This window comes from Zalophus californianus, chromosome 6 (genome assembly GCF_009762305.2).
Source record: "Zalophus californianus isolate mZalCal1 chromosome 6, mZalCal1.pri.v2, whole genome shotgun sequence".
NCBI classification, from domain to species: Eukaryota; Metazoa; Chordata; class Mammalia; order Carnivora; family Otariidae; genus Zalophus; species Zalophus californianus.
Genome location: NC_045600.1, coordinates 107,447,012 through 107,470,364, shown reverse-complemented (window position 1 = coordinate 107,470,364; position 23,353 = coordinate 107,447,012). Strand labels below are relative to the sequence as shown.

Below are 23,353 nucleotides of genomic sequence, written 5' to 3'. Positions count from 1 at the left end.
CTTTCGCTGCAGCTACCATTCTGCAAAGGAATGGCTTTTGTCAGGCTGGAGAGAGGCACTTTATCTTCATTTTGTGCACTTTTGTGCATAACAGACTTCATGAAATGGGTGTATCATGACTAGGGTCAAAACAAACCTGAAGGGACTTTTCCTTTCACATAAAAACTGAACAACACCCAAACTACCAACATACCTTCCACCATCCGGGGACAGTTATCTTTAAATCCAGTAACATTAAGAAGGAATTTGAGTGACTTCCCTGCACATGGCACTGTGTTTCTGTATTGAGAAGCTACATTTTGGACAAAACAAGGAAAAGCATTTGGATTCTAAATTCAATTTGACCACATTCTTTCTGAGGTATCTTTAGTGACTTCCAAAAATATATAAACTGTATTAGATCATTCTCTTCAAACATGAAGCAACATTGTGTTTTATAAAGTCCTTTGAGATTAGTCAAGAGAAAGTGCTATTCTCAAATCCATTCAAGAGACTAAGGCTTAAAGATGTCACATAGACTTTTAAAGATTAAAGGGAGGAGAAAGGGAGAGGAGTCTGTGTGGAAGGAGAAAAACGAACTTCCTTGTAAAGACCAGCAGCCAGAGACACCAACAAGGTCCTAAAAATGATTTAAATACACACACACAAATGCACTCATAAAATCACGGACAAGAAAAAAACCCAAAGATATAATTTCTGGAGAATCCTATGCTTAAATGACTCGAGTTTGTAAAGCATTCACATTTTTGACATTGGGTTAATTCAGATTACAAGTTCTAGGGAAGGAGAGAGAAAGAAGACAGCGGTTCATTCACATGGGTCATCTGTAAGGTACATGTGCCTGATGCATAAAGTAAGAAGTACAATTGTAGTATATTTGTTAGAACACGCCAGCAGACATTCTTAGGCTTGCACATTCTTAGTTCCTCATAGAACCAAATGGAATTATTCACAAGGAAGGGCACCAGGAAGGGATTAATGCATAAGAAAGGATAAGAAAGTTTCAGTGGTGATTCTAACCCCATCTTGTTTTGAATCCTCCGGGAAATCCATTGACTTTGGTGCTTCAGTCTCTTCACAGGGTCCAATGAGGACAGTGACAGCTATTCTCCCCAGCTATATTTCAGTGCTGCAGGGGGCTAAGCCGGGCATGTGACGGTGGCCCGGTTTGGAAACAAGTGCGACCACTATGATTCTGAGCACCTCCTGTGCTTGAGTATGATGGGGGCAGGCAGGGCCTTGAAATCTTCTACTGGGGCTGTAAGGGGTGCAGGGAAACTTCCCATTTGTCCTTTTAGTCAGCAACCCCAGCTGTTGTACACCACACTCACTAGGAATTACCTTCAATCAAAGTTAGAAGGGAGAAGAAATAAATGGTGTCCAGAAACTTAACTCAGTACATGTTTGTGGTAAAAATTCATTCTGGAATTTAATCCCATGTATGCTTTTCTCTGCCACTCTAAAGTTTCACTGGCTATCCATCTTGTTGCTGAGACAATGTAAAAACGTATTTTATTCACAGTTTTTAGATAACTTTTCCGAAATTTTAATTACGGTTTAATCGAGTTTTATGTTTATTGACTAAGTATATTGTTACATTTTGCTGCTGTAGTTAGCAGTTGTAATAGAATCAGAATGTTTGAGAACCTTATACAATATGTATTTTCCAAATACACTAAGCTTGTTAAAATGCTATATTGATTGTGCCCTAAAGCAAGTTCTAATTTTGTCTGAACATTTTTCACTTCATTATTTGAATTCAACAGACAAAAACCATGAACTCTGCTTTTAGCAATAATACTGAACATTGTTTTTCTTTCTTTTGCAACACCGACAAGGAAAAGTATGGAAATTTTAGGGTTAGGAGGATAACATAATACAAAGTCACACGTAAGTAACAAATTAATGTTTAAAGAAACTTTATGCTTAACTCCCACAACCAAAGCATCTATTGCTACTTCCCTTCTAATCTGGTCATCTGCTCCTCCAATTTAGCGTTAGTGCACAAATCAGAACCGAAACATGTTTCACTCTGGTAAAGTGGCCATTTAACAGAAACACCGTCTCTTACATCTAAGTAACCAACAACAGAGCAATGAGGGGAAAAAAAAAAAAAAACTGTGGCAGAAAGTTACACACATTAAATGCCTTTTTGACTTTCCAGTGAATTATTTTCACAAAGAAGCAATTTAAGTAAATACCCTAGATGCTATGGTGTACAAATATTTGCTTGTGCTATATGCCAACCAAGAGACTACGTTTTTCTAACACATCAGATACTGTAAAATACCAAAAAAAAAAAAAATTTAATGTGTCTTATAAATCAAGAAATGTACCACCTCCACTAGCATAACCATACAATTAATCTAGGGATTCAATTATTAAATTCTAAGTTTTTGATAAGGAAAGAGACCCAAAGGATAGAATAACAAGTAATGTTGCAACAGCTCTGTCAGCCCAGAAATGACTGTTTTAAAACATCTATCAAAAAGCCTCTAAAATGAACTAGAGATGATACATCACTTTCAGAATTATATATTTATATCTTATATCCAAAAATAATTTGGATTAAAAATTAGGAAACTCAGAGACTGAATGGCAAATAGAAAACCCCTGGCTTGGGGCACCTGGATGGCTCAGTTGGTTGAACATCCGACTCCTGATTTCGGCTCAGGTCATGATCACAGGGTCTTGAGATCAAGCCCCATGTCGGGCTCTGCACTCAACAGTCTATTTGTCCCTCCCCGCCTACCCCCCCCCCGAGCCCCTCCCCACTACTCGTGCTCAGGGGCTCTCTCTCTCCCTCTCTCAAGTAAATAAACAAACAAAATCTTAAAAGAAAAAAAAAAAGAAAACCCCTGGTCTGAGTTCTAGTCTTCTAAAAATTGTATATATTTAAGGTGCATGACTCAATGTTTTGATACTGAGTTCTAGGCTTGATTTGACCTTGGGCATGCCCCTTAACCCTTCCAAGCTTTAGTTTTCTCACAGGTAGAAAGGGGGTAACCTTCTTAAAAAGGATTCAGCAAGGTCTGACAGATCCAGCATGATCAAGCCTCTGCCCATGTCTCTGCTCTCCCCTGAGCTCACTCTACTATGGCCACACTGGCCTAGACACGACATGTTCATGCCCATCTTCGGGCTTTTGCCAGAGTGGTTCCTCCTGCCTGGAAGGTTCTTCTCCCAGATTTCCCCACAACTGACTCCTTGCTGTCCTTTAGGTCTGAGCTTGAATATCACCTCTTCAGAGAAGCCTTATTGAGCAACTATTTTACATTCTTTACAGCACCTGCTGGGTCTGATATCATCCTACTTGCAATCATTTTCTTGATTACTGTCTGTGTGCCCCACGAGTGTGAGCTCTGGGAGCACAGGGAACTTGTCTGTCTTATTCACTGCTGGCCTGCAAGTGCTCAGAGCAGTCCTTGGCACAGAGTGACAGTAAATACCCTAGACCCTAGAACACCATGGGGGGGGGGGCTAGGGGTACTGACCCCTGTGCAGTCAAATATCTGCATATAATTTCTGACTCCCTGAAAACTTAACCACCAATAGCCCACTGTTGACTAGAAGCCTCACCAATACATGAACAATCGATTAACACATTTTGTATGTCACATGTATTTATACTATATTCTTACAATAAAGTCAGATAAAGAAAATGTTATGAGAATCATAAGGAAGAGAAAATACATTTACAGTGCTGTACTGTATTTACTGAAAAAAAAATCCACATATCCTGTGGATCCGTGCAATTCAAAACTGTGTTATTCAAGGGCCAACTGTATTTACTCAATGAATCAATGAATATACAATAAGACAAACTTTTAAAGAACAAAACCAAGCACCACGTGATATAATATTTTTACAGCAGGTGAATGCTGAATTAATTCTGGAATGTTAGCCTTGGGAGTGACATCACATCAGTCACATCACATCCAGGTCTAAGTGGAAATTCTCTTCTCAGTGGTTCTGAACACCAGCCGTGTTGTTCTGCTTAAGGTAAGAGGGTTCACACCTCCCAGAGCCACCCAGCAACAGAAAACACTCGGTGTCCATTCTTAGGTTGTCAAAATCTGCCCCTGCAGGCTAATTCCTAAATTGCTGACTAGGTTTCTACAGTAGGTGCGGTGCAGTGCTGGGCCCTGTGAGGATGCCCACCCAGATTCACGGGACACAACTCTCCTCCAGGGAGGACAGTCCAGTGGGAAGAACAGGAGGATGAGTACATCACTCACTCTAACCAAAAGGAGACTGTAAGAGAGAGTCCAGATGAACAATTTGAGGCTAGCCTTCAGAAACACACAGAGCAAACCTATTCCTCAGTCGACAGGAATGCTTTTCTGACTTTTTGAAAAGTCAGCTGTCATGGAGGCTCTTAATTTCCTCTTCTTCAGATAAAAGCTGGCCAATTCCTTCGACCACTTCTCAACTCAAAAACCAGTTCCTCCATGAGGCCCTGACCTGATTCTTCCTGAGGAAAGAGCTAAAGCTCACCACCCCTTCCGTAGCCCCCTACACGGGGCCTGCATACAGGCCACACATGCAGACATGCACTCTAGACTGTGAAGTCCCATACTTACTTCTTCATCCATCTGGACACGGTCGGACAAGAGCCAGGCTGCCCCCACCAGCCAGCAGGGTGCCATCCACACAGCATGGACTCAGAATGAGACTGTTCAACAAATGTATAAAGGAGGATTGGAGAGGCACCATTCCCAGGCCCCCTGACAATTCTCTTATGCCTCTCTGGGTGGTCTCTGAACTGTCCACATCTCTCTGTAGAAACTCAGTACCCAGAACTAGACACACAAATCCGAAAGTGGCATGCTACAGGCTGAAGTCAAATCCCAATGTTGTACCCTCCTGATGAAGCCAGAGAAAGGAAAACTAGATCTCCTCCACCCTAAAAAAACACAAGTGTGCTAATGTTTATCTGGTCACAATCACTTCTGGTTGGGGACTTCCAATTTCTTTACAAAGAAACGTTTTTACTAAAATAAAATATTAGAAAGAAGTCTTGCCACTTTAAAACTATTTTTCCCTACAAGGAGATGGTGTTGAAATACTTCGATTCAGCAAATTCTTACTTGAAATATTACCATAATGTATTGATTTTTACCAGACTCAATTGACTGAAAAGTTGTTTGTATAGCAATATTGGCCAAACCAATATACTAGAACAATTTTGTTACCCATAGTAATCAAGTGCATTTCTGAAGTATAATTATACTGTCATAAAAATAAAGCCAAGATACCCTTTTCCAAGCAATAAAACAATAGGGGCTATAAAAAAGGAAGAAGAAAAGGCTAAATAAATGAGATTTTTTAAAATTAAATTTAGTGTCTTTTAAGAACACCTCCGCCTCCTCTTCCTTCCCTTAAGCCAAGGTTAGCAGAAAATGATCAATACTTCAATCTCAATAAACTATTTCAATAATAGTTAATTCAGGTGGAAACAGAGTCTGAAAATCTCTGCTCAGCGACCTGTAACATCCTGTCGTGTTGGTTGTATGCCAATAATCCATCATTGCCATAATGGATATGAGCACATGTGAAGTTATAGGAACACAGAATGGGGGGAGCAAAGGTGGGAAAGGTATAGAGAATCACAAGCTCAGGTTCATTCTTTAGAATTTAATCAATACAATATACATTATTGTATGAAACAAACCTCTAACAGTGAATGCTGAGAGAGCGAAAGAGGGAAACATACATAATTAATTTTATTTGACAAATACTCATTGATTTTCTGAAAATATTAATATCCTTGCTTGTCACATGATACTTTAACACAATCCAGCCATACGTATTTAATTTTGCATTAAGATGATATCTTGTTTGTGTGTTTAAAATATGATCTTGGCTGCAAGGAAAAGGCTCTTCATTTGATTGGAAATTTAAAGTTAAAATAAATCAAACAATCACGCTGGCTCTTGGGTCAATATCAAAACCACTTAAAAACTACTCTTAATTTACAAGATGTACCTCAGGGAAAAAATATAAAGGAGTGGGGTCACTGATGCAGTGGGTAGAGAAGCAGGGGTGAGACCTACTGCTGATTTGGTTTGGCGCCTTCAGATTGGCCAGCGAAAGAGGAGTGAGCGCTTCCTGGGTACTATGTGGTTCCCAGTATTTTCATCAAGGACTCCTCTTTATTATGTTTTTCCCCTCAGGAATCCCATGTTTGGGCATATTTTGTTTACTAAACAGCATTTAATTAGACAGCAATTCATGTGTTTTCTCATTTTACATAACTGACCACCAGAGCTTCTAATTTTCATTAAATACCTCATGTTACTGTAATGAGTTGATATAATTCCAGCTCCAAAACCACAAATGTAATGTTTTATTTGGACTCTACAACCATATCACAAGGGCAGAATACAACTTAATAGTTCATGTGATCTCAGTCACTCTCTCCAAGGACCATTCTCACCCTCCTGCCCAACAAATGTCTCATAAAATGGATAAGGCAAAAGGGAGGAGAGACCAATCCTTTGAGAATTATTATCCCGTCCCTCTTCTTGTTGTCTCTGGATAAGTCAAATTAATTCTTAAATAATGGTTTATATCCAATCTTCAAAACACCATGTCGGCAGCATTTAAGCTACGCATTATATCACTGAGAAAATCCTACCCCAAATCCAGGTTAGACCGTTAATGTTCTGTAGGAAGGAACTGGAGGCAGAAAATTCATTACTGTTTTCAAACACTTACACACTAGAATACATGACCAAAAAGCTGACAATCTGAGTCTTAGGCTGACAAATTTGCATTAAAGAAAAAAATAAAAGATGATCCTTACCTACTTACTGGCTAACTGACTTATTAGCATGACTTAAGTCCTAAGAGTTAAATATTACTTTATTTCTGGACCCAGAGCTTAAGCAACTCCATCTAACAATGCCCCTAGGGAGCAAAGAACCTGAATGACTGGTCTTCATTATCATAGAATGTTTCCAAAGTAAGTGGGCCTGTTAATTACTTTCATTTCAATGTGACACACTATCCAAAAAAAGAGGACAGTAACAAGTATGTTGGGTTAATGGATACTAAATACTCAGTTTTAACACCTGAAAGAAAATTAATCATTCAAATACACGCCCTTAGTTTAGAAATTCCTATTCGTCTAGTTTAGAAATTCCTATTCGTCTAGGTGAATGTTCTAAAACAATTATGCAGGCTCTAAAACTAGCTAGATATGGGGAGAATCCAATTAAAGAGCCCTACTAAAACCTGCTTGGGAAAAAAAGCCCCACTTGCCTCATTCTCATTTCAGCCAACATGTATAAAGCATCTTATTCTATCCTTAGGACTGTGCTGAGTTCACTAGAAAATACAAGGAAACACAATGGACTCTGCTTGACCTTGAGAAACAACACCGCCTGGGGGAAAAACGCAGAGCGAAGAGGAGAGACGCTAGAATTCTGGCTTTGCCACTGAGTGGCCACAGGACTGTGAGTCCTAGCTTTTTCCAGTGGTAAAATGGGCTTAACATTTTACCAGGTGTCCTAGAACAATCTGAAAATAAACTATGATAAAAGAGAAAAATACTCTGGAACTTCTAAAAAATCACTATATGTAAGATACAATAAATCATATTCACGACACAACTCGTAAATAGCAGGAAACATAGAAGTATACTAAGTGTCATAATATAATACAGAATTTCTTAAAGTTAATTAAACACAACTCTAACACAGTTCAACATCTGTGAGATGTTTGTAGATGTTCCTCAAAAAAAAAAAAAAAAAAGAGCCCCATGGTCAAGTAAGTATAGGTGGCACAGGGCTTAATGATTTTTCTATTATTAGTACTACCATTAAGAGTAGCTAACATTTAGTTAGCCAGTCATAGTACTGAGCCTTTTCTATGCAACATCTCATTTAACCTCACAACCTTATTAGATATTATCTCCATTTTACACATGGGCAAACTGAGGCAGAAGACATTATGTAACTTTCCCCAGGTCACACAGCTAGAGGTAGAAGCAGGATACACTTAACCATAACACATATTGTTCTCTACTTTCTCAAGGTTTCTGAAATTCACTGTGAATCTCTTAGAGGGGGATAGAATATGTCTTTCCTGAATTTGGGGATTTTTTGGAGCAACATGAAGCATTTTGGGAAATGGAGCAATAATGAAAATGCATTCATTTTCTTTTCCTAAATTATTCTTCTTCCTAGGCATAAACTCTACTTTAGTCTAAGGTATTTCCTTTATAATCCATTCTGCCCAAATTAGTAATCCAAGAAATACCAACTTAAAATTACCTGCCTAGGTCATTATCATAATACAGAGACTAACTCAGCAGGGGACTATGCACAGCATCCACAATACCACTTGGTTTAAATGTTTGGGCCCAGAATTTCATACTGTGTAACTGGGGGAATATCCAGACCTAAAGGGCAAAAATGTGATCAACTATTAAATAATATATATTGCAGTTACACATGATGTCATATCCCTTGAAATTCACAACATCCCATCAAGTAAAGCAAATAAGAAAGAAATATTAAACTTTTGCTTTGCATTTATTAGCTTTATTATACTTTATAAGAAAAAAATTAAATAGGCCATTAGGCAGTTTTGTCACCAATGAGTGGATTTTCCAATATTTTCTTCATCTAGTTTATGTAGCATAGCCTGTAATATAATCATTTTGTTTGAAAAAAATCACAATTTTTATAGTCAACACCACTAAGGTAAACTTAGTATAGGATAAAGTCAATCATAACACATCAGACAGTTTTATAGAGACTTTAGTAAAGTGGATTCTCATTTCTTGACGATTATACCATTTTTTTTTGTGAGTGTGCTGAACTAAAAGCCACAGATATAAGAACAATACCAACTGAAGGCCAGGCAGAAATGGAGACCAATGATGAATGACAAGTGGTTATGCAATTTGGTTATCTTTACGTTCTGTCCTCTTAAGAATCACCTAAACAATAAGATCAATGAAATGTCTTCTTTGTATAAGAAATATACTATGTAAAATAAAGCCCTAAAATGATCATGTTACTGTCACTCACCCTCTAAAAACAACCACTGTCAAAAACATATTAAATCTTACAACATGCGGGGCACCTGGGTTGCTCAGTCAGTTGAGTGTCCGACTCTCGAATTCAGTTCAGGTCAAGATCTCAGAGTGGTGGGATCAAGCCCCAGGTTGGGCTCAGCACTCAGTGGAGAGTCTGCCTGGGGATTCTCTCTCTCCCTCTCTCCCTGCCCCTCCCCCTGCTTGTGTGTGAGCACAGGTGCACACTCTTTCTCTCAAATAAATAAATCTTTTTTTAAAAAATAAAAAGTTAAAAATCTTCCAATAATCATACTGAGCACTAGCAATGGTAGATAAATGAAATCGAGATAAGTTGCATGTTAACACAGCATTCCAGCAGTTAAAAAACTTGTGCTAAAGATGTGTAAGATAATGTGGCCCTGATGAAAGGAGAACTTCTAGCCATGCTTCTTAGCTAAAAACAAGAACAAGGCAAACAGGGAGTTACTGTTTAATGGGCACAGGTTTCAGATTTGCAAGATGAAAAGAGTTCTGGAGATGGATGGTGTTGAAGGTTGCACAACAGTATGAATGTGCCTAATGCCACTGAACTGAAGGCCTAAAAATAGTGAAGATACTAAATTTTATGTTAAATGTTTCTCACCATAATTAAACAAATAATAAAACATTAACATGATTTAAGGTGCCTGGGTGGTGCAGTTGGTTAAGTGTCTGACTCTTAGTTTTGGCTCAGGTCATGATTTCAGGGTCGTGAGATTGAGCCCTGCACTGGGTTCCACACTCAGCGCAGAGTCTGCTTAAGACTCTCTCTCCCTCTACCCCCCCCAAATAAATAAACCTTTAAAAAAACAGAAAAAACATTAACATGATTTTATGTTGTTAAGTTTTCCTTGGTAGATGGGCATGTTATTTCTATTTCTCTGCAACAACCTCCCCTTTTTGTTATTAACCTACGTTTTAAAAGAAAAGATTAAAATCTTAACATCTGGGATATTATTTCTAATAAAAATCATCTGCTGGAGTTTGGTGGTCTTATGTTTCCCCCCTGCTAGAATAAACCAGGACAGTAAATTCACAAAAAGACTTCAATTTAAAAATACGAACATGCTTGAGAGCTAAACATCCGGTTAAACAGAACACATGCATAGGCTAGGCGTCTAAAGAAATGATTTTGGATTCCATTTGAAGTCAATAAAAGGAATCCAGAGAGTTGAAGAGTTGCTAGAAATCTTTCCTGTTTTTATTATATCTGGCTATAAGCATAAAAGCATTAGTAAAAGCAAGGTTGAGGCTTTGAAAATTGCTCCCTCACAGGGAACTCAAGAGAAGCAAATCAGAGTGTGCAGGTTCCTTCTTCTTTCCTTCCTAAGGGCACCTGAACCCAAGAACCTTCAGAACAGGGTAAAAATTCAAGTCAGATAGGAGTAAGAAGGAGAGTAAGATGAAGAAATGTTTTTTATGCAGCACTGGGGCTGCTTGGGAAGGAATGCTAGTATGATCCAGGGTAGACAAGAGTGACTCAAACCCATCCAATGTAGTAGGCATGAAAACATTTTAAGGGCATGGCCTAAGGATCATGTAAGCAATATGCTGTTATTTAATTCTCTGAATTATCACAGTGGAAGCACTTAACTTTAAGACCAACTACTCACAGTACCCAGACATCTGTAGGAAAAAATAATCGAAATATATGAACTTAAGTTTTTTTGTTTTTTTTTTTAAGATTTTATTTATTTATTTGACAGAGAGAGACACAGCGAGAGAGGGAACACAAGCAGAGGGAGTGGGAGAGAGAGAAGCAGGCTTCCCATGGAGCAGGGAGCCCTATGCGGGGCTGGATCCCAGGACCCTGGGATCCAGCCCCGAGCTGAAGGCAGACACTTAACGACTGAGCCACCCAGGCGCCCCTGAATGTAAGTTCTTAAAGGACTAGACTCAGGAGAACAGACTCACATCCTGGCTCTACCTGCAGAGAAGATTGAAGCCCTGAGTGGGTGAATGGGTCAGCAGACTGAGAAGAAGCCTCTAACCCCGAGAAACCTAATTCTATGCCAAGCCTGCATCTGTATGTGGAAGATGTTCTGGGATTTTAGGATGTGACCCTTCATGGTCATAGGGCAATAGGGCAAGTTTTATCTACAGTCATGTGGTTAGCAAGCACTTAAACTTCTAAGAGCATTAGTAACCAATTAGAAATTGTTTCACAACTTTGAAGATATGTATTAATATCAACATTAAAACATCTAAGGTAAAAACACAATCATAATGTGATGCAGAGTTGGTGTATATATGGAAAACAGCTCTCTGGAGGAAAGCTTTATTATTCCCTCAAGGCTTTCTTACAGAGTATGGATTTTTTAATTCCTAGTGGAATATTTTTCATACACCATTGCAGACTATTAAGTACCAGATATTACATTATGTAGTTTAAACTTTGCACTACTGCATGAGAAAGACTTCCCTGTCGAGAGAACTATTTTTTACGGTTAGCATTTTTTAATATGAAAATGAACACTCCTTTAGGGTAAGATCACTGCTACTGGAATTTGGGAGAATTTTATAACTTAACATATTCATCAATGTGTAGAAATTCTCTCAGGGGACTCGGGTGAGGAGAGAAGGAAATACAAGAGGAAGAAGGCTTGTTAATAACTTATGGTGTCGACACAGGGCAAAGCAATGGTACTTATAAGGGCTGTCTTCCACTTGGCACAGCTGTAAAAGGGCAGGGGACTAGCATAGGGTGCCAGCAAGTTTTTAAAAAAAAAAAGCTGCGAAAGAGTGAAGGAAAAAAATGCATTAAACTTCAGGCCAGTTAAAGGTATGCTTGCTAATGGTGGACTATTAACTGCTCACCCAGGAGAGATGCAGACGCAGAAATATTAAAAAGGCAATATAAATGCACTTTTCCAAGCAATTCCTGAGAAAATAGATGCCTTGCAGAATTTTGGAGTCAAAAGTCGAAATAAAATCTAAGTGCTGGTGGTCATTTAAAAATCTTTGCCATGGAGAACTTGAGTACTCACATTTGGCTAAAGTGGATAGAAAGTTTAAATGAAATCAACTACTCACTTGTAGACTGTGCCCCCGTTGCCATGGCCAAGAGTGTCTCGATACCGTATGTCTTGTTCATTCATCTCCACGAGAAAGAAAGAAAAACAAAAAGGGTGTCATGCTGTGGATGGAAATGTCAAGGAAAAGCAACTCTGGGCCATAAACAACAAGCAGTCTGGGTCATTTCAAGTTCAGCTGCAAGAATGAGAAGATCAATACAACATTTGCTGTCCAATTTATAAAAGACGATACCAAGGGACAAAGTGATGGAAAGTTTAATGACAATTTGTTTGCCTGGGTCATTTCATTAAAGTTTGATAAAAGGTGTCAAAATGGAATGATATAACATAGCTCAAAAGGGTCAGGTCAGAGATACTGATAAGAACACAGTCTCTGGTACTACACATAACCAATGCCAAATAGCACTGCACATAACCAAAGTCAAACTTGGGAAGACAACACACACACACACACACACACACATGCCCGGTAATCTAATGAACAATCTGTAAATAAATCAGTCAGGTGATCCCATAGCTAACATTAAACAAACTAACTGAATAATGTTGATGATCTTCCTAAAGTAGATATAGCTTTTCCCTGGAAACAGTAAATTAGTATACAGTGGTAACTGGGTAGAAATAATATTATGCTGGTGGAAAAGTGCCAAATGAGTGCACTTTCAAATGCACACACAGTCAAACATCGTAATGCATAAAGGGAAAACATATAAGCATGTGATTCCTATAAACTAAAGTCATTTTCATAATTTAATATGTTAAATAGCATGCACATTTTCCCCGGTTCTGTAAAACTATTACACCACAAATACTACTCTCATTTGTATCATGAATAGGAGTCAATTATTTTAGTGCCCACAAAATAATGTTTTAGAGTTTTAAAGAACTCCCTAAATTATTTATCAAATGACTTTAAGACCAGTCAGATTACATTTGATGCATTCAGTAATTTTCTACACACTGGTCCAGCTGCTTAAAAATTAACTGCCAACTTTATTCACTAAATGGATTCAATAAAAGTGTTATTTTCCATATAGCTAAAGCTTGGGAAAAGCCATAGTAAGCCATGGGAAAAAAAAATCAATTTCCAGGGAATTGCACTGCCTTGCATGGGCAGAAAATGGATGGAGTTTTTAATTCAATATCACCTGGAAAAAAATAGTTTGCTTTCAGCCCATTATAGTAAAGCTTTAAATATTTTGCTCTAAACATCCACCAATTGAATAAAGCAGGCCTCCATTTATCAAGGGAAATATTTTTCTTCTACACATTTCTGAGACTGAGGCTTCAGAGAGCTGTGATAATTAGGAGTACAGCGCAGGTACCAGAAACGGCTTCCTTTCCAAGCCGTTCTGCCAAGCCCTAAAAGAATATTGACAAATTAATGTGTAAAGGCCAATTCAACACCCAATTTAATTGTAGTACAACCTGATTGACGCAATTTGCAATCAGCTAATTACTATATTTAGGGTCAGAGGCAAAATGATAGACAAGTCAGAAAAACTGGCAACTATTTTCCTCTCTGAAGGAAATTTTGTTCTTCATTATCTTTATATTACTAATGTAGAAAAAAGAAACCATATTTTACCCTATATAAAAGACGGAACATGAAGAAAACTTCATTATTCTGCACCAAATGATAAATTTTAAAACAGCAGCAAGAAGAGCAGCATACAAAATAACTTGAGATACTGAGGTAGCAGAGCTGTTACTGGGTTTACTTTGATCAATGGGTATGAAGGACACACACGTAAACTGCAGTATCTATTCGCCAGTACGAATAGGCTAATTCCTTCAGAACATTTCTCAAGGTAGTCTGAATAGCACTCTTAACCTCAGTGGTACCATTAGCTTGCCTAACAAGCTGCACCCTTATCAGGGCCCAAAGTAAATTTCTAGGAGAACAAACCTCAAAGAGTATATATAGGATTCAGGCTCTAGAAGGACCACACTCTGAGACTGCAACCCTTCCACCACACCATCGGGGCCTTCCAGACAAAAGAACCAGTAGTTTCCTCTCAGAAAAGCAGACATGCCGAGACATTGTTATTATACATTCCAATAGCACACTGGGATGGACCTACACCTTTGCAGGAAGTTGGAGGAAGAGAAGGCCAAGGAGTAGGTATGGCATGTCTCTGAGCAGCTTCAGCCATTATAATCCTGACTTTGTAGGTTTTTTTTTTTGACCTCTAATGCCCAGGAGGTTGAGAAGTGCAGCAGCCATTCACCCCACATCCCCAGCATTACAACCTGACCAGGGGTGGTAGGCATCCAACAGGGAACAGGTTGAGAGAGGTGGTATATTGTGTGTCTGTGTGTCTGTGTGTGTGTGCGTGTGCGAGCGCATCCATGTGCATATGCTAAGCGCTGGGTAAGCAAATTCAAGGACAGAAATTTGGACTCCCTCAGACAATAAGATGGTAAGAGCCTCATAAAGATAAAAGTGGTTTTGGAGTGAAAATTCTAAAACCATCTCACTTAAAAAGACAGTATCCATAAAAAGGTAGTTAAAGTGTTTCTACAATGTTTTAAAGTTTTATAGACCTTCGTCCGGCCTATGAAGTGACGATAGATTTTTACATTAAAAAAATTAGGTTCTTTTCCTTTTTGCTCATTTGGATTTCCTAATTTTTATATAGTATGCAAATATTATTCACGTAAAAAAACATTTAAAAGGAAAACCATCAGAGCCAAGCTCTTGAATGGATTACAAACAACCTTTTGAGAATCTCAAATCTCTTATCAAAATGGGTTACTTTAATTGATTTTAACTATGAAAAAATCACTAACAGGATCAACTAACAGGTGAAAACATTGTTGCCTTTTTTCTTTAGATAAGCATATTAATTCAACTTTTCTAAATGAAGCACAGAAAGAGTGTTCATTTTGATACAAAAGTGGGATTTATATGACTACAGCATATAATATTTAAGTATTACAGTTGGGATCAAGTATCACAAAAATCATAGAACTGTATAGCATTTCAAATGCATAGCCCAACTAGGTCACAAAACTAGTCAATACCAACTAGTCAAGGCTAGAACTCAGTCCTTCAGTATTCTCTGCTCAGTGCCGTATCTTAGCAGCTGATGTCCTGGCTAAGTACGGAGGGATCTTCTCTCCCATCAGGCTCACTGGCCCACAGGAAGGAAAACAACCAATGGAAGGGCACTCACAAGTTAAAAGCAATTTCATTAGCTGTGGTTTTTGTTTTTCAGAAGAGAAATGTTTCAAAGATCACATAGCTCTTTATAGAGAAAAGAGGTATAATAACATTTTTATTCAATGGAGATACTGAATTATTTTTAAATATAGCTGTTTCTTTGTTTTGACTAAAAAAAAAAAGCAAATAAGGGGCGCCTGGGTGGCTCCGTCGTTAAGCATCTGCCTTCGGCTCAGATCATGATCCCAGGGTCCTGGGATCGAGCCCTACCATCGGGCTCCTTGATCAGCCAGGAGACTGCTTCTCCCTCTCCCACTCCCCCTGCTTGTGTCCCCTCTCTCACTGTGTCTCTCTGTCAAATAAATAAAATCTTAAAAAAAAAAAAAAGCAAATAAAAGGCAGAATACTAGATGTGAGAGAAGAAAAAGAAAAAGCCATTAGAGTTACAATTACATGTCAAATGAAAGACGGCAAATGACCTGGGGGAAATGACGGGCACTGGGCTCTGCTCCTGCTGAAGGAGAGTCAGGGGTTGGGAAAGAAACGTGGACTAGACAGGACAACACACGGGTCATATCCATGTGGGTAGGTAGGGGAGCGGGTCATGCAGTATGGACTTCCATACAGTCTCATTTACGTTTTGGTCTTCATATGGGATGAAAGATGAACCATAAGAATCTAAGAGTTTTATACAGTGATCTTAATACAGCTTTTAAAGCTAATTTTACAGAATTCCTATTTTTCCTCCTCCTCCTTTTTTTTTTGGACCACAAAAAGTTTTCCTAAAGGCATCTGAAGTTCTCAAAATAACCAAACATGCAGCAGGATCAGAATTAGTTCTAGGATCTGTGGCTTCTCAGTACATTTAATATTTGATTTATTGGGAAAAGGAAAACAGTGTTACAAAATCTAAAACACAAAAAGAGGGAAAACAACTTCAGAGATGCAAAGGTCAAAGTCGTTCATCCTTGGAGTAACTGTGTACTTTTTTAATCCTTTAAATTGACCCACTGGGCCATTTCTAATCAGTTTCAAATCAAGGGCCAATGTTCAAGAGAAGATACCGTACTAAAACTGAAGTGGGAAAAACATCACAAAAACACACCAGTGGCACTAATTTATAGCTCTCAATGAAACATGCCTAAAATATCTTATAATTTGGCTTTTTTTAAGCTAGAAAAAAAGGAATCTTCCATCATTAAGTGGTAAAAGAAAAACAATGTCTCCATTCCAAGGACTAAATGTTAAACTTTAAAATGTGCTTGATTTAATATAATATTAATGAAATTAATGGGAAAAATGAAATGGAATTCAATTATGGATCAGCAAAGAAAATATTCTTTGTTTATTGTCTGCCTGTGTTAAGAAGAATCAGTACCTATCGCTTATAAATCATTAAAATAAGAATGCTCAATTAATCCTTATTTTATATGTAAAGGTCTGACAGAAACTAGTCCTATCACTAGACCTTTGCTTCACAAATCGAAGCAATAATGGTTTCAGAAAGCAGTCACACTCTATGAGCAGACAATTGGAGAGATTTAGTAAATCCCACTTTATAGAGCAGAGACTAATCGGAAAACACAAGCTAGTCAAATGTTTCTTATGAACTGTTGACACTATATCAATGCTGAATCAATTGGTGGCATTTACTCTGAGTGACAGAAAAGAAATAAATATTTATATCACATAACCTATATCAATGAACCCAGGCAGAAAGCTATTTCTAACCTGTCAATATTTGATTATCTTGAAGAATCATGTCCCTTTCTTTTAATGATTAATATGAATTCCTTATTAAATCTAAGTGGAGGCTAGTGGAAAGGCAAATCATTATTAATGCTTGAGAGCATAAACCACTAAAATAAAAAACTATGCTCAAGTGTTAAAGTATCGTTAAATGTGACTTACATCTTCCATATCAAGTGGTGTCCGTGTTCAGCCCAGAAATTTATTGACACCACATGTGCATGTTACCTCACTGCAGTGTGATCTCGCTCACTCTTTAGTTACCCTATAGCACCATGGAACTGAGAAATTAGTACAAGGAGGAGGTATTATGAGGACTTCCAAAGGTGGGTTTTTCTGTTTTGTTTGTTCTTGTGAATGAAAGTAAATACAATAAAGGCTGCTCCTTGAAAGAAAGAAAACGTCACACTGTTTAACGTAGGGGTTATCACATTCCCAAGGGAAAGCAATAAACAATCTTTAAGTGTCAAAAATCATTGTGACAATCTTCCACCACCGAGAACCTCATAACTGACACCACTAGGATATTTGTGGTACTAGGTCTGTTGTCAAAACATTAGGAACATTTCAGAACGCTTGTTTTCTTGCACTGGAAATAAACTATTTTTCATCTTTGAAAGAGGAATCTATGACAGGTTATTTTCCATTGCCTGGGCTGAACAAATGTAGTTAAAGCTTCTTAATTTATGTCAATTTTGAAATATATTTTCCAGCTGAAGAACGCAAGTGACTCATACATAAGTTACAATTAGTAACTAGAATGCATGCATGCTGAAGATACATAAACATCCCAGCCTCAGTGTTTCTGCTTTTCATCAGGTTTTGTTTCATACTGGCTCTGAACATGTCCAGGGCACTAGGGGCATTTGTGGACCTCAATCCAAAGAAACTTCTGGCTGCTTAAAGTCAAAAGTATTAGGTAAACAGTCTCTAAAATTTTGAGGCTGTCAAGATTACACATACAATACCAGGTTCTCATTAGCTGTAAACAGAATATCTAAGGACTAGAATTCACACACTCTGGATGACGATAAGATATCAGAACCAGATCAACTTATTTTTTCCAACTGTATTCAAGCGATTGTGTGCTAAAGAAGCAGGGCTTCAAGAAGCACTACCCACCAGTCACCATTGTAAGGCATGCACATCTATTAGGCCACAAAGTTACAGGTGATATTAAAGGACAAGCACGAGGACCCAGCTTTGTCTTCTTGACGGGCTCCACAACAAGTACTTGATTCATGAAATGCCAATGAGCCTTGGAGAGGTCAGCGTGTGAAGGCACTGAATAAGCATCTGAGATAATTAAGATTTCAGCCTTCGAAACATGGACGGGAAGTGAACAGCAGTTAAGAAAATCAATAAGAGTCTTTTATTTGCAGTGACACAGATGTCTCAGTCAATAGAGCCTAATAGGCAGGCTTGATCGCAACGGACAGGCGCCTGCCTCCAAGGCTATCAAAGGGCTTCCTTTATAACAAACATTAAAACGCATTTATGTTGCTATTGAAGAATCGAGGACCCCATAGGTAGCTTAATTTGCCAGTGTATGTTTAAAAGCACTATACTATTTCAGATGTGTCCATTTACTTGAATCAAAATTAGTGAGAAATATCTGGCCTGCAGGCCCGTCTTGGTCATTAAGGCTTTAGAGGGCCAGTCGACCGGGCAAACCAAACCAAGGGGTTCTCAAGCCAAGGAATTTTAAATGCCAAAGGTCGGCTGTTACTCTGTTTCCCTAAAAAGCCAGCGTTCCTTTCGGGACAAAAGAAGGAGCCGACGTAAGAAAGGAACAGTTTTTCCTCTTCTCCTCAAAGATAATGAAAGCGGCAGACACCTCCCGACACAGGGCCATTTCGACAACCCATGGGTTGACACACTTGTTCAGAACTGATTAACTTTTTTTAGACTGAGATGGCAGCAGGGTGTGTGCATGGTACTTCAATCTGCTGGGAGTGAAACCCATTAGCACAGTTTGAAAAACGTGCTGCAAATTGTTCTGCCAATCAAATTAAGCCACTGTAATTCATTTATGACAGGGACACGTTCACGGGCTCTTTATCTGTTTATTAAGTTTATGGATACAAAAACTGGACAGTAACAAGTTACTGCTACGTGAAAATCTTAATATGTAATGACACCTACCTGGCCATTGGCTAATATTTTTTTCAGTTCGGCAGAAGACTTCTTTAAGCTGAAAAGGGAAGACATGATTTTTAATGGCAAGATCACGGGCACCGTGGAACACCATTCAGAAATTCGCACTAAAATATGCCTTTGTTTTAGGTGTAGACAAGGACTACACTCTTTACAACCTTCTTTCTACATAAAATTTTTACCAAAGTAACTGGCCTAATGGAAAAAGTATTAATAAAATCCTGAAACCCTAAAGCAATAAAGAAGCCCACAGTCACCATGATGCAGACTACCTTACCGATTACTTCAGTGACCTTTTTTGGCTATTAGTCCTGCTGCCTTTGGGTAGCCTTTCAGTGGCTATTTTATGTGGACTCTGTCATCTGCTAAATACAAAGTACTTAATGATGCATTCTTTGGATGTTTTCAGAAACAAGAAAATAGAACTTCAAAAGATAAAACAGATAGTGGGTGCCTGGGTGGCTCAGATGGTTAAGCGTCTGCCTTCGGCTCAGGTCATGATCCCAGAGTCCTGGGATCGAGTCCCACATCGGGCTCCCTGCTCCTTGGGAGCCTGCTTCTCTCTCTGCCTCTCTCTCTCTCTGTCTCTCATGAATAAATAAATAAAATCTTTAAAAAAAAAAAAGATAAAACAGATAGTTTAAGTCCTGATCCTTCACTACAGTTAGGAGTTATAATTCAGCTTACTGAGAAGCAAATGTGCAGCAGAAATCAATTCTGGGACTCACTAGCTGTGTGAACTGGGACAAGTCTGTTACTCATCCTCTCTGAACTGCAATGTAAAATGGGGGAAATATCAACTTTATAGGGTAATCAAGAAAATTAAATATTACAAAAAGCTCATGCACATAGTAGATACTAAATAAATTTCAGCTGCCTTCTCTTTCCTTTTCTGTCCTATAAGTGGGAGAGCCGGCTTCCACAGTTATTTAAAAAATATGAAAATGTTCTTCTCTGGACATATATGGCTATGTAAACACCTATGGAAAAGTGGCCAGAGGATGCTCTGAAGCCCTTCTAGCTTTAAAATGAGTTAGACCCAAAGATATCCACCCAGTTAGTAGAGTGGTGTTCAAAATAGCACCTCATCTCATCAATGTTCTAATTGGAAATTTAAAGCTTGTTAACTCTATTCTTTATCTACTCAAACCCTCTACCCATCTACCAAATTAGCTCTCCTCCCTTGTGTTAGTTACCTGTGTAGATGCCTTTCTTCCCACCACACCCACCCCTAAGACTGGGAGAGCCCCAAGAACATGGACCACATCTTGATCTCCTCTTATATATTCCCTTCCCTTCCCATCCTTGAACGTACCCCGGTGACTTGGTGTGTGTTAAGTGTTCGGTAAATGGTGGTCGTGGTTCTGGTTGTGATTTATTATACGGCAGTCATAGGCAGACATACACACACATTCATTTGGTACCTTTAGTAAGTTATAATCAAGAAAGATCTCAGACTTCAAGTTTGACCATACTTGCTATTTCAAGTTAGGATTATTTTTCTTTCTAAATACTTCTTAAACTTCTGCTATGGTCAAATGCAGACTATGGAGCCCCAGTCCCTACTTTCTAAAGATTTTATAAAACATGCCCTCAACCAAGGATTCTAAACCTTTTTTTTTTTTAAAGATTTTATTTATTTATTTGAAAGCGAGAGCGAGAGCGAGAGAGAGAGAGAGCATGAGCAGGGTGAGGGGCAGAGGGAGAAGCAGACTCCCCGCTGAAGAGGGAGCCTGACTCAGGGCTTGATCCCAGGACTCCAGGATCATGACCCGAGCCGAAGGCAGACACTTAACCCACTGAGCCACCCAGGAACCCCAGGATTCTAAACTTTAATAATGTCTTCCCAAGTTGAAGAATTCATGTACTAAAGTGGCAGTTAAGAATTATGTAGAACAAGGGGCTCCTGGGTGGCTCAGTTAGTTAAGTGGCTGTCTTCAGCTAGGGTTCTGATCTCAGGGTCCTGGGATAGAGCCCCATGTAGGGCTCCCTGCTTAGCACGGAGTCTGCTTCTCCCTCTCCCTCTTCTGCCCCTCTCCCCAACTCATTCTCTCTCTCTTTCTCAAATAAATGAAATCTTAAAAAAAAAAAAAGAATTTTGTAGAATGAGACTGAAGTAGAAACACATATCAAAAAATAAACTGCCAAAATCAGTCCGGTTAAGAAAATAACAACAGCAGCTATCATTTATTGGATGATACTATGCGCCAGGTATGGTGCTAAATGCTATTACTTATTATCCTGATTTAATCCTCACAGTAACTATAGTCCTGTGGGAATAATTTATTAAGGAAACTAAGGTTTACACCTCCTCAGTCTCTCTTACACACACACACACACACACACAGAGTTTTTTACTTGGAAACATTTAGACCCTTATATTCCCACAGATGACTCCCAATTTAACAGTTACGATTATTGTAAAAACAAAAATAACCAAACAATGCCCAGGCAAGATTTCTCCACAGATACTCCATAATGTCATACAACTTGAAATAATAACAATTGATTCATTGCATTTACAAAACACCTTTCATCCAAGAAACAAAACGTGATTCCTTAATACAGCTTCATCAATCTTCCTAACACTGGAGGTAGATAGATGAAAAGTTTAATCATCCTGATTTTACAGAAGGAGAAAGCCACAATATTTAGGAAAGGCCTTGACTTGGCAGTGGGACTTGAATTCAGTAATTATGGCCTAGCAACACCAGTCTAATAAACAATCATCCACCTAAGGCAAAGACCGATTCATGCTTTGGGAGTAACCGAGGAGAATGCTGATTTCATTCATTATGCCAATGTGTGACTACCACTTGGTCTCATTAAAAGAAAAATTCTGGGGGTGCCTGGTTGTCTCAATCAGTTAAGCGTCTGCCTTCAGCTCAGGTCATGATCCCAGAGTTCTGGGACTGAGCCCCACGTCAGGCTCCCCACTCAGCAGGGAGTCTGCTTCTCCCTCTGCCCCTCACCCTGCTTGTGCTCTCTCTCTCAAATAAATAAATAAATAACTTAAAAGAAAAGAAAAGAAAAATTCTAGCAATTTTCTTTGTTCTTCAGTTTATTCAATATTTTGTTTATTTGTAATGGTCACAGTGAGTTGGGCTATCCAAAAATAAAAAAAAAACAAAAACAAAAACGAAAAACCATTTTAAAATTTAAATGTGATGTCATTGTAAATCTGGTATGACACTTTTTTTTTAAGATTCTATTTATCTGACAGAGAGAGACACAGCAAGAGAGGGAATACAGGCAGTAGGAGTGGGAGAGGGAGAAGCAGGCTTCCCGCCGAGCAGGGAGCCCGATATGGGGCTCGATCCCAGGACCGGGAATCATGACCTGAGCTGAAGGCAGACGCTTAATGACTGAGCCACCCAGGCGCCCCTGGTATGACACTTTAAGAAGGACACTGAGACATCTAAAGAAGAGGAAACGGGTGAGGGGACAAGAAATAATGTATCAGAGAGGCTTGAATGAGTGGGAGAATTTAATTCAGAGACAAGACTTAGAGGGAATATAAATTCGTTCACCCACTCATTCATTCAAGCATTACTGACTATCTCCTATGTGCCAAGCATCACGCTGGGAATTGGGAATTCAATAATGAATATGCTACAGTCACGGCCCTCAGAGTAGAGAATCTATTGGGGACAGAAGTGATTGTAACACAATGTGCTAACTGCCACAGTAAAAGCAGGTACCAGGGGATTAGGGAAATTCATAGAGTAGATACCTGGTATGGACTAGGAGGCGGGCAATCATCAGAAGAAGATAACAGCTTGGTTCCTCCAAGATGACCAAGGCTGGCCAGACTGAAGATGAAAGAGGGAACAAAGAAAAGGAAGAAAAGCAGGAAGGGCCAGGAGTAAGAGAAAACATGATCCACTGAGGGCACCATGCATTCCTCAGCAAAGCGAGAACGTCAGGTAAGAAGGGGCAGAGTGGGCAGGGGGCCTACATGTGAGAGGCTGTTGCTCACCTGCAGCCAAGGTTGCACACTGTCCTAAAGGTTCTGAGGAGCGGTGAGCAGCTGTAAAGGGGAATGCTGGGCTCAGCATGCATGTCAGCAAGATCGCTATGGATGCAGTGTGGAGGAGGGACTGCACAAGGCAAGACTGGAGCGAGGAAACCAGCAGGTGACTGCCACAGTCATCTACAGAGCCTGAACTGCCTCGGCAG

General features: G+C 39.0%; 1 protein-coding gene across 12 annotated transcripts in view; it reads right to left on the bottom strand.

Moving 5' to 3' along the window:
• Positions 1–23,353, bottom strand: part of MAP2K5 (mitogen-activated protein kinase kinase 5) — a 246,134-nt gene that overhangs the window by 177,402 nt on the left and 45,379 nt on the right. For all 12 annotated transcript variants that reach the window (XM_027571020.2, XM_027571025.2, XM_027571023.2 and 9 more), the window contains 2 exons: positions 19,163–19,211; positions 12,101–12,165 (listed from right to left, as the gene is read on the bottom strand). In XM_027571020.2, the coding sequence (XP_027426821.1) occupies positions 12,101–12,165; positions 19,163–19,211 (114 nt within the window). The remainder of the gene's footprint in view (positions 1–12,100; positions 12,166–19,162; positions 19,212–23,353) is intronic.